The 9745-nt window shown below is 47.0% G+C and overlaps 5 protein-coding genes across 5 annotated transcripts; 3 read left to right on the top strand and 2 right to left on the bottom strand.

The window, feature by feature from the left end:
- Positions 1–629: 629 nt before the first annotated feature.
- Positions 630–1119, bottom strand: COCCADRAFT_31120 (uncharacterized protein; the record flags this gene model as incomplete). Its single annotated transcript, XM_007720108.1, has 2 exons — positions 630–845; positions 901–1119. 2 exons carry the CDS (start codon positions 1117–1119, stop codon positions 630–632), a joined length of 435 nt encoding a protein of 144 aa, XP_007718298.1.
- Positions 1120–1399: 280 nt separating this feature from the next.
- On the top strand, positions 1400–3267 carry COCCADRAFT_31121 (uncharacterized protein; the record flags this gene model as incomplete). The annotated part of the gene is made up of 6 exons (XM_007720109.1): positions 1400–2102; positions 2189–2258; positions 2335–2648; positions 2697–2755; positions 2804–3014; positions 3065–3267. The coding sequence occupies 6 exons, from the start codon at positions 1400–1402 to the stop codon at positions 3265–3267; spliced, it is 1560 nt and encodes a 519-aa protein (XP_007718299.1).
- Positions 3268–4088: 821 nt separating this feature from the next.
- On the top strand, positions 4089–7285 carry COCCADRAFT_111821 (uncharacterized protein; the record flags this gene model as incomplete). The annotated part of the gene is made up of 6 exons (XM_007720110.1): positions 4089–5124; positions 5176–5754; positions 5805–6152; positions 6204–6258; positions 6307–6333; positions 6382–7285. The coding sequence occupies 6 exons, from the start codon at positions 4089–4091 to the stop codon at positions 7283–7285; spliced, it is 2949 nt and encodes a 982-aa protein (XP_007718300.1).
- Positions 7286–8108: 823 nt separating this feature from the next.
- Positions 8109–8282, top strand: COCCADRAFT_74965 (uncharacterized protein; the record flags this gene model as incomplete). The annotated part of the gene is made up of 1 exon (XM_007720111.1): positions 8109–8282. A coding segment is annotated over one exon (174 nt), but the record flags the coding sequence as incomplete, so codon positions are not given.
- Positions 8283–8729: 447 nt separating this feature from the next.
- COCCADRAFT_31123 (uncharacterized protein) lies at positions 8730–9485 on the bottom strand (the record flags this gene model as incomplete). The annotated part of the gene is made up of 1 exon (XM_007720112.1): positions 8730–9485. The coding sequence occupies one exon, from the start codon at positions 9483–9485 to the stop codon at positions 8730–8732; it is 756 nt and encodes a 251-aa protein (XP_007718302.1).
- Between the last annotated feature and the right edge of the window lie 260 nt (positions 9486–9745).

The following is a 9745-nucleotide window of genomic DNA, read 5'->3' on the forward strand; positions in this document are numbered from 1 at the left end:
TCGAGCGATGACGCGGCCATCAGCTCCGGTTCCCGCGAAGCCGAGAGCCCAATAGTTCAGAACTAGCGAGTAGGAGCACGAAGTCAGCAGGCACTACTGCGAGGTGTCGTGCTTCATTAGCTCATTCCGGCTGACCAGAATTTCTGTCACATACGCAGGGACGTGGGTTGCACCGCTATGTGCTTCCCGATTTTGGCTCGCAGCTCCGAATAATTATCAGGAAGATATGATCAATCACAATCGAACATGATCAGCGATACAACACAGGTCCAAGGACTAAATATTCTCAAAACACTATCCAAAGAACATCATTGCGAAAAGATAATGAAGACCTGAACAGCTCAGACACTGAATCTTAGTGAAAAGAGTAGAACATTTAGATCAGCGACCGTCAGTAGAGCGGCTTCAGTATGTAAAACTGTCTGACACAACTGTGGGCACACGCCAATGGTGTGACGGAAACATCAGCCAATTTAATCCAGTCTTATGCCTGGCGGGCAATGCCAGAACTAATTTATTAGTTAATCAACAGTAAATTTGTCATGTATGCTTTCTAGTTGAAAATGCCGCATTTAGGTATGACATATATTGCCAAGCAAAAACCTCTGTAGTTTATTGCATTATACCACTCATACTTTTGCAGGGAATATTTCCGCGTACTTTGGCAGAGATTTGAAATCAAAACTTGGAGGCTCGCTGAACAAAGCACTTTGTTCTGATGCCTCCAGTGCCTGGGGTAACGGATCATCGCTCGGCTGGCGTCCACACTTTGGCTGTTTACTGTTTGGCTTACTATTTTTGTAAGAGGAAGGGCCAAATTGCTGCCAGTTCTCAGGAAAGTGACGCTATAGCATAGATAAGCGGTGCTGGTTGATTTTTGATAACACATGGGCAACTTACTAGTCTTTTCACCACCGTCTCTAGCTCTCCCAAGATATCACCGCCCGTCGAATCGTAAGTGCGGACTTTGTCAACGTCGGTGTACAATACACAAGTGAACACTTTGCAGCTGGGACGTATACCTAGCTCATGCGACTTGCTAAAAAGGCCTTTGGTTCTTTTCCTACGAGAGGTCTGATCATCCTTCGTGATTTCGGTGATTTTCCTTTTCAATGCCATTTGTCACTCAATTGCCAGTCAGGAGGAAATTGAGAGCTTAAAACGAGCCTTTGGTAGCACATGTAAGAAACCAACGAATGTGCTTGATTAAGAGCTTAGAATATCAGACTGTTTTTAGATATATATTTCAATATATAGATGTGGCGGAGCGGAGCGAGTGTTGCTGCAGGGGGCAGATCTATGTATGGCACTTCTGAGCCCATTCCGGCCGGATTGGATCGGCAAATCGCACTCTGATATATTGCAACGAAGGGTGTTCTGATTGCTCTTGGTATCAGCCATGAATATCGTACAGTGGTATGGGATTGCGCTAGCAGCTCTTGCTGCCATTGTGGTGGTCGCTTCACATCTACGTCCTCTTCTGCCATTTTGGCTGCTGCGACATGTTTTGTATCCCCGTTTACATCCACTGATTAGTGGTACAGGCGATTATACACGATTCGGAGCCATTGTTCTGGGAGTTTTTGTCACTGGGAACGTCCTCTGTGGCGGCATAGGCATTGAGACGTCTTCAGACTTGGTGAAGCGAACAGGTCAACTCTTCATAATGAACTCTATCCCTCTATTTCTTGGTGGTAAGATTGGGCCTCTTGTTAACATTTTGCACATCCAATACGAAGACTTTGCGAGAGCACACCGCTGGCTCGGGCGAGTCGCAGCTGTACATGCAGTCGTGCATGTTACTGTTGCTGCTTCTGCGAAACACGAATTCCGCAGCCTGACACAGCTTGCAGGTCTTATAGTAGGTCGTCCTCTAGTCACTGAAGTCACCTCAGCTCACCAGACTAACCAGGCTGCGTCATCGCTGTGCACCATTCTTTTGCTCTCAGTAGGAGTGGTGTGGAGGCTCAAGTATGAGCTTTTTGCAAAGCTGCATGTCGCGCTTGCTGTGCTCACAGTCATCACTACCTGGCTGCATATTGCGTCTGGCTCGATCTTCTACCCACCTGAAGTATACATGCTTGCTGCATGCTGCACGTACGGTATTGTCTTTACCATGTGGTTCATGCACATTACGTATCGCAATTAGAGCATCCGTACCCCATTTACACACGCTAAGATGTTCAAGACGCCAGCTTCTTCAACTCAAGTAGTATTGTTGGAGCTCAAGCTGCCTCGCCCGTGCAACTTTCGGTCCGGTCAGTTCGTCTACGTCCGCTTTCTGAGGCTAAGAAATCTAGCTTTCCTCCAGAGCCACCCATTTTATGTGTACAGTTGGGATGAGGACCGACTTTTTTTGCTAGTCGAGACGAAAATCGGCTTTACTGCGAGTCTGTTTACTGAAAACACCCCATTGCTGCAAGAGCGCGGGACTGGTAAGGATAAAGAAGCAGCCGTGAGAGCGATAGTGGAGGGTCCGTTTGGCAAATCGATGGATCTTCAGTCGTACTCCACCATCGCTCTGTTTGCCACAGGCATAGGGATTGTCACACATCTTTCATACTTACGGAAGTGGCTCAAGGACCTTCAAGGCTCTTTCAAAGTCATTACTCAAAGCATCACTCTGTTTTGGGAGGTTGAGGCCGAAGGTCAGCACTCCATGGCCGCTGCCAGCCTTACGAGCTAATGGTATACAGCACATATATACTGGGTGAGAGATGACATGGATGGGCTCTTGGAAATGGATGTAAAGCACGTGAGTTTCGTATTTCACATAGAAGGGGACAACACTAATGCTCAGCAGATGCTCAGGATCCATGTTTTTGTAAAAGGCGAATACATCTCGCCGAACCGAAGAAGAGGTGACACTGTGACCTCAGATAAGGTCAATCTAGCAATGCCAAATCGCATTTTCATCCACTTTGATTCTATCAACGCAAAAAATGAAATCAATAATCTACTCCAAAAGTCCGATCGTAGAACCGCAAACTCCGATGGGAGGACTGCCATTGCTGGTAAGTGTAGAAACATGCTCTATTTCTCAAGAAGCTCACCATGTGCAAAGTTTGCTCGGACAGTCTCACTACCGCTATCATTCGACGTGAGGTTTGTCGTACAGTAAGGAAGGACATAATACTGAAAGTCCTCGACATTGTTCCAGTACGAGGCCAAACATACGGGACACCTTTTCATGATTTGTTTACGTCTGGCTGGAAAAGGATAAAATCCAAATGGTCACAATCGTCACCAAAAGGAGAAAACGTTTAGATACAGTATGAGAACTGTGCATGGTGGCAGTTCTACTGTGCAGAGTGGTGAACATGAACTATTCACGAGTCAAGATAGAAATAGTGCATTAGTTTTATGCCGCATATTAACACCATAGTTGGAGATAATAGAGACACTCAGAGGATAGTTGGGTAGACTAATACATAGTTTGATCAGAAATCCGAAGGCCTATATAGAACATTGAGATTAAAAGTAGGATATTTTGGATGTATCCGTGAAGAAGAGTTCATCACCTGTATCAACCTATCAAAACCTGACTTACGATACCACACGACATCATTCATCGAGATAAATCAGTAGAATCAAGTCTTGAGGTGCTTCTCGAACCATCTAATCGCGTCGATCATGCGCTTCCTATTCTTCACACATGTGCTTTCCTTTGTGAAGCCTAAGAGTGCGGTTGAGCCTGCGCAGGGATCCCAACCATGTTTTATATGCAGGAAACCGGCAACACAACTCCATGCAGAGCATAATTGCAACGTCTCATGCGTTGAAACTGGTGGGAGCTTTTGAGTAAGCAGTTGGGGGGAAGCAACACGTAGTGTATTCGAACAAGAAACTATAACAAACCGTAACTCCTATATTTACATTTTAGCATGGGAACCCGGTCCTGCTAAAGACCTCTTACTTTTGATCTGTGTCTATAAATAGATGTAATCCGGTCTCAATGACAGGGCATCGTTTCTGGCTTGTAAGAACAAACGGGCAGCAAGTAGTCCAAAACGGGATGGAAAATCCTACTATAAAGAGAAGTTGTACATGGAAGGTTTCACTTCGAAAAAACTTGTTTTGCTACAGTAATGGTTTCCTGTAACCACAGTCAGTGGCTCGGGATTTCGACAGAGGAAAACTCGTGCGCCCTTCTGGAGTCTGACAGAGCGCAAACCCTCCTCGCCAACAGTCCAACCGCCGGAGTCCAGTGCCCGAGCTTGTTTGTACTCATTGGGAGCACGTCCAAGGCTCGAGCGATCCAGGAGCTTGTTTCTGCCAAGGCCTCCACGACTAGACGCGCTCACGGCGAGGTACACTTGCAACTTGACCATTCATCTGCGTTCAGCGAACGGCCCATATACATAGCAGATAGTGACATCCCTGAGAGACACCAGCGGGGCAGGATAATTCCTGCAGATTCGTGTCACGAGACAATCGCCCACTCATTTTACCAAGCTGGGAAACGGCCGCTCGATGCGAGTAGGATTGCTGAAACAATCTACGCCCAGCTTCTTCATCCGTTCGCAGACGTATTCTGCCTTTTTGCAGCGGACCTAGGGGGTCTCCGCAGGATCTCCCGCCAGGTGGCCGCGTGGCTTGAGAAGCCGCAAGCGTCACTATTACCGACTGAAACATATCCGTCCCTTGTGATCGTCACAGAAAATAGCACACGGGCTCGTGAGGAGGTAATCAGAGGCTGGTTTCTAGATATTCTAGGTGCAGACACTTCTAAGAGCTTGTCTGATCGCTTCTCTAGTCTTGAAGTAGTCGTACTGTCGCAGGTAGGGTCCATGTCTAACGGCGCGCGCCATCATCGTTTGAGAGATTGCCTAAGGCGGGTCTCAGACCGCGTACGCAAGCACAGAACTAATACCCGTACTCTTTTCTCTGTTAGACATTTCCACGCATTTTTTAGACTAGCTTGTCAACACCTAGCAAGGGGTGACAGTGAACCTTTTGACTTTATGACTGCAGCGAGGCTGCGCAATCCCGTTTCTCCAGACCTCAAGCAACACCTTTCCAGCTTTATGCAGCTCGTACGGTCACCACGCGAGCTAATCGACTTTGTAGCACCAACAATCGCATCGAGTCTCTTCTTAGACAGCTATCCCCCAGATGCTCCAAGTAAGTCGCTCATGACAACTGCCTATGGCATTACCATAACCTAGTATACAGTGTTCGATCCTAGATCTGTATTCGAAAGGTTGTACAAGGGTGTCTGCGATGAGGCAGCCCAAGCTATATTGACGCCTGAAGATGGTAGTAACTTTGTAATACCCAGTACTATCGTCAAAGCGGTTCAACACCACTTCCAAGACCACTTTTTGAACGCACTGCAGTCGAAGAGCTCTGAATTCGCTGCGGAGTCACACAAGCGCTTTCTGCAAGGAACACGAGACATTTGGCTCAAGCTTCAAAGCCGAGAGACATGCCTTGTATGCCTTTGCCGCAGGCCGCACATTGGGCTTCCTTGCGGGCACACAGTATGCGAAAACTGTGTTTGCATATTTGGCCAGCCGTCATTGGATGATCCGTGTGTTTACTATATCAACAAGTGTTTTCTCTGCAAACTGGACGCGAAGCAAAAGACCGTTCGCATCCATCCGCCTACAGCTGGCGCAGGCGTTCTCAGCATGGATGGCGGCGGCGTACGGGGTATACTTGAGCTTATTTTTCTTCGGTTGTTGGAAGATCGGATCGGCCTTCCAATTCCTGTCTTGCGATACTTCAATGTCGTGTTTGGAACGAGCACAGGTTGGCCTGGCCATTTCGCTGTGACGAATTTCGCTAACAAATATGTATAGGAGGTATCGTCGCACTGGGACTCGCCCAGGGTTGGTCCATTCAAAAGTGCATTGAGATTTTTCCACGGCTGGCTGACGCAGCCTTCCAGCGGAGGAAGTTTTTAGGCATGCTCCATCTGCCTAAGGCCTTGGAATCTTTGATGTCCATATTTACGGACTGCCTCTACCCGACCAGTCAGATTGAGGCGGCACTTAAGGAAGCCTACGGTTGTGAACAAGGTATTTTGGAAATGTCTCAGACAACATCCTTTGGGACCAGAGTTGGAATTCCAGTAGCAACTGTCCACGGACCTTCGTTGTGTCTGTTCACTAGCTACAACGGCACAGGAATGCGCAAGGAAAACCTAGGTAGCTTTTACAATCATTCCAAGCTTGTAGAAGTTGCTTACAATCTCGCAGAGTATCATATTATCGAGTCGCATGACGGCGTAGAGCAGCCGCGAGTGTGGGAAGTGTGAGTCGCCACACACAAACCTTTGATTCTGCTAATATTATCTTCCAGCGCACGTGCAGCATCAGCAGCTCCATTGTAAGTCTGAATAGATTAGGCCTGCCAATTACGCTGACTGGATGGCAGATTCTTCAAGCCCACTACCATCAAAGGATATGGCGACCAACAGGACGCTGGATTACTCCGCAACAACCCGATCTTTATGGCTCTTTCTGAAGCCGAGACTTTATTCCCATTCACTGAAGAACCCGACTTTGTAGTAAGCCTTGGTACCGGAGGTCCGCGTCCTGATACCGACGACCTTTGCACTTCAGGCTCGCGTAGTCTTCTCAAAGACGGCTGGATCTCACGCGTCGCCCGCGGATCGCTGGCAACCATGGCTGGGGGCCGAGACTGGAAAGCACTTGTAAGTTTCGGTAGGCCAAAGTCTAGTGGCAAGTACCACCGACTGGATATTAAGTTTGACGGGCCTGAGCCGAGACTGGATGCCGTGAGTGACATGATCAGCCTCCAGTCCTCGGCTCTTCATGATACTTTGCTATCCCCAGTGCTCGATAACATTGCAGAGTGCGTTGTAGCTTCTCTATTCTACTTAAAGCCACACACACGCCTAAGATATAGAGGTAGACAATATATCGGCTCTGGCTGGATCAAATGCAAGCTTCGGCATGGTGAGCCTGCGCTCGAAGTCCTCCTCAGCCGGCTTCATACCGCTGGAGCGCGGCTATTGATTGGCAATAGAAATAGTCCTGAACTCCATGATAAGTGCATCGCCGAAATTGACGATCACTTCAACCTAGACGAAACCGGCGATTTCTGCATAAACCTGGAATTAGACGTGCAAAGCAGCTTTTCTATCTTCCTGCAGAAAGGCAGCAACGCTCCTCGTCACATTAGCGGCTCACCGTTCTCTATGGAGAGATTGGTGCAAGCAGAGGGCCTGGAAGCTTACTTTGGCCGAGCAGACCACCGAAAGCGCAATTGGGCCATTGATGAGTGTGAAATGCCACAGGCAAAACGTAGACGGTGATACTAGTTTCAATTGAATCGTACATTTGCCGATAGAGATAGTTGAGATAACTTTGATGACGCTACTCCATGACGTTAGCTTTCTGTCAATGATCACATAATGTCACGTACATATTTATCTAGCGAAATACATAACTAGTGAGCCAAAAATATACAATGAGAGTGCAAGTTACTAATTACGACCGAGTTTACAGCAAGGCGCTGTGTTTTATCACCTGCTCTTGGCCCACTGAGTTTCACGCTGGATGGGGGCGTACTAACGTCCATCCCTGTGGGTCGAACATCCCTCCGCAACGAACCACCAACATTGCCCAAGCACCTTACGCCCAAGCCGCAGAGGCTCTTAGACATAAATACAAATTTTTATGCTTGCTAGATCTACCTCTATCGATCGCAACCCTTAAATAGTAAAATTACAGTGATCTAAGGGGCATACGTGAGTCTTTCGTGTTAAGCGTGGGAAGGTGCAACGCCAAAACACCCCTGTCCTACCTCTTACACAAGCTCTACTTACCTATTCGGAGATTATATATAACTTGGAGTAAGCTAAAGAATCTTAAGCTATACTGTAAAGATATGCAGCCTCTGTTCAGATGCGCTCCGAGTTTTTCCGGCTCGATGTGCCAGTCCTTCGCATTAGCGAAAAGATTTAAAACGCTGGCACAGCTGGATTGCGAACGCCTAGCGGCCTACGATGTACACCTGCGCTATACCAAAAGGGCTGAAGCTGTGGCGCAGAGTTCTAGAAGCTTCTATTGGGTGCTGCGTGTTGCCGGCTATTCTTAGAAGCAGACCGGTGGTGGGCTCGGTTGGCTTCTCACTCTAGGTATCCCTCAGTCACCACAACCACGAACATGGACCCGGCCAGCCAGGCGCTCGCCCAACGTCTGCCTGAGGGTGTGCGTGATACATGTGCTGCTCGATCAAAGCACGGCAATGTCCCTATTTCAACTCTTATCCACCGTAGGCTTGGACGACGCTCACGAGCAGAGCAGGCTCAGAGTCAGCAGTAATTAATACTATCATTGAGGTGATAGGCCCGTGCGGAGCACGGGCAATTTCATTAAAATTCTGCTACAGCAGCTGTTGGGCCCAAGTAGCTATAGTAAAAGAATAACTATATTTGTCCAAAGTATTGTTTACTTGAAGAAAGCTCTCGTAGGCAAATAGATTAAGTAGCAATTAGATTGCTACTCTACAGCTTGCTATTCCTACGGCTTGTTAAGCTAGAAGCACAGAGTAAAGAATAGAGGATAAATAGCAAAGGGTAAAGAGCGATGACTGGTGATACAACAACCAGTAAAGAGCAACATGTAAAGAACAAGGAGTGACGTAAGGGCGTTAGGATAGAAGGTGACGTATGTAATAGCTTAGTTATCCTTCTAGGCCTAAGACCTTATAAAAACTTAGCTATCTGTAAGTAGGTTCTCTCTTATAATAAGTTCCTAACCATCAACCCAGTTTAGCAATGCGTTTGTAGCATCGTTGACTGTATTGCGAATAAAACATGCCTGGATCGTTTCTCCAGTATGACCTGCTCCCTTCCAATACAATCCATTTACTCCACGGATGTCTTCAATCCTTTCAGTTCTTTTGTTACTTTGAAGCCAAGCTTCAGAGACCCATTTTCGCGGCGCATGTGAACTAGGATTGCCACCGTAAAATTGAACACTAATCGTAAGATCGTCCTCCTCATTAATTACAGTCAATCCAGGACCACAGTGGTTCCCATCAGTTGATGAGGAATCTGTTGACCATTCAAACTGATGTCTTTGAGCATCCTTCTCTACGCAGGATACTTCACTTGACGTTTGCCCAAGAAAGTTCCTATAAGAGACCTGCTGACAAACTTCATCGTCCACGCATTTTTCCTGATGTGTAATAACAGCATTGTTGTTCGTAGGAATTACTGTTTGGCATTTCGCAGTGTAATCGATGTCGTTCTCACAAACTGCCGATAGAAGTTTTGTCTGGTAGGTATAACGTCGATTTCGGGTGCGTGGATCAGCGATAGTTCGGGTATCGGCTGCACAGGCCTCTTGACCAAGGTTTCTCCGTACATTAGGAAATGCTCGAGCAGTAATCTTGGTGTTTGGGGTCGTATTGGGATTAAGCACATCAACTCCCGTCATCGACCAATCGACAGCTACCTCGGCGAAGGATACCGAGGTTATCGAAAGAAGTAGGTAAAAAAGATTCATTTTTATTGTATGGTATAGTGAGTGTAAACGTATGAGTATTGATTGCTCTGTTAAGATTAAAAGGTATAAAACTTTTAGTAATTCTAGACAGAACGTTGAGTGTGATATATATGTTCGAGCAGCGCTCAGACAGCGCGCTCAGATACTTCGGCATAACCTTTTAAAAGTATATTTATCGTCTGACAGTAATCTCGGCGCTTCAGTATAACTCTTCTTAGCGCAACCCTAGCTCTTGAGCCAGGGAGTTGTTTGATTAGTCT

The sequence above is a fragment of the Bipolaris zeicola genome (assembly GCF_000523435.1).
Source record: "Bipolaris zeicola 26-R-13 unplaced genomic scaffold scaffold_401, whole genome shotgun sequence".
NCBI lineage: Eukaryota > Fungi > Ascomycota > Dothideomycetes > Pleosporales > Pleosporaceae > Bipolaris > Bipolaris zeicola.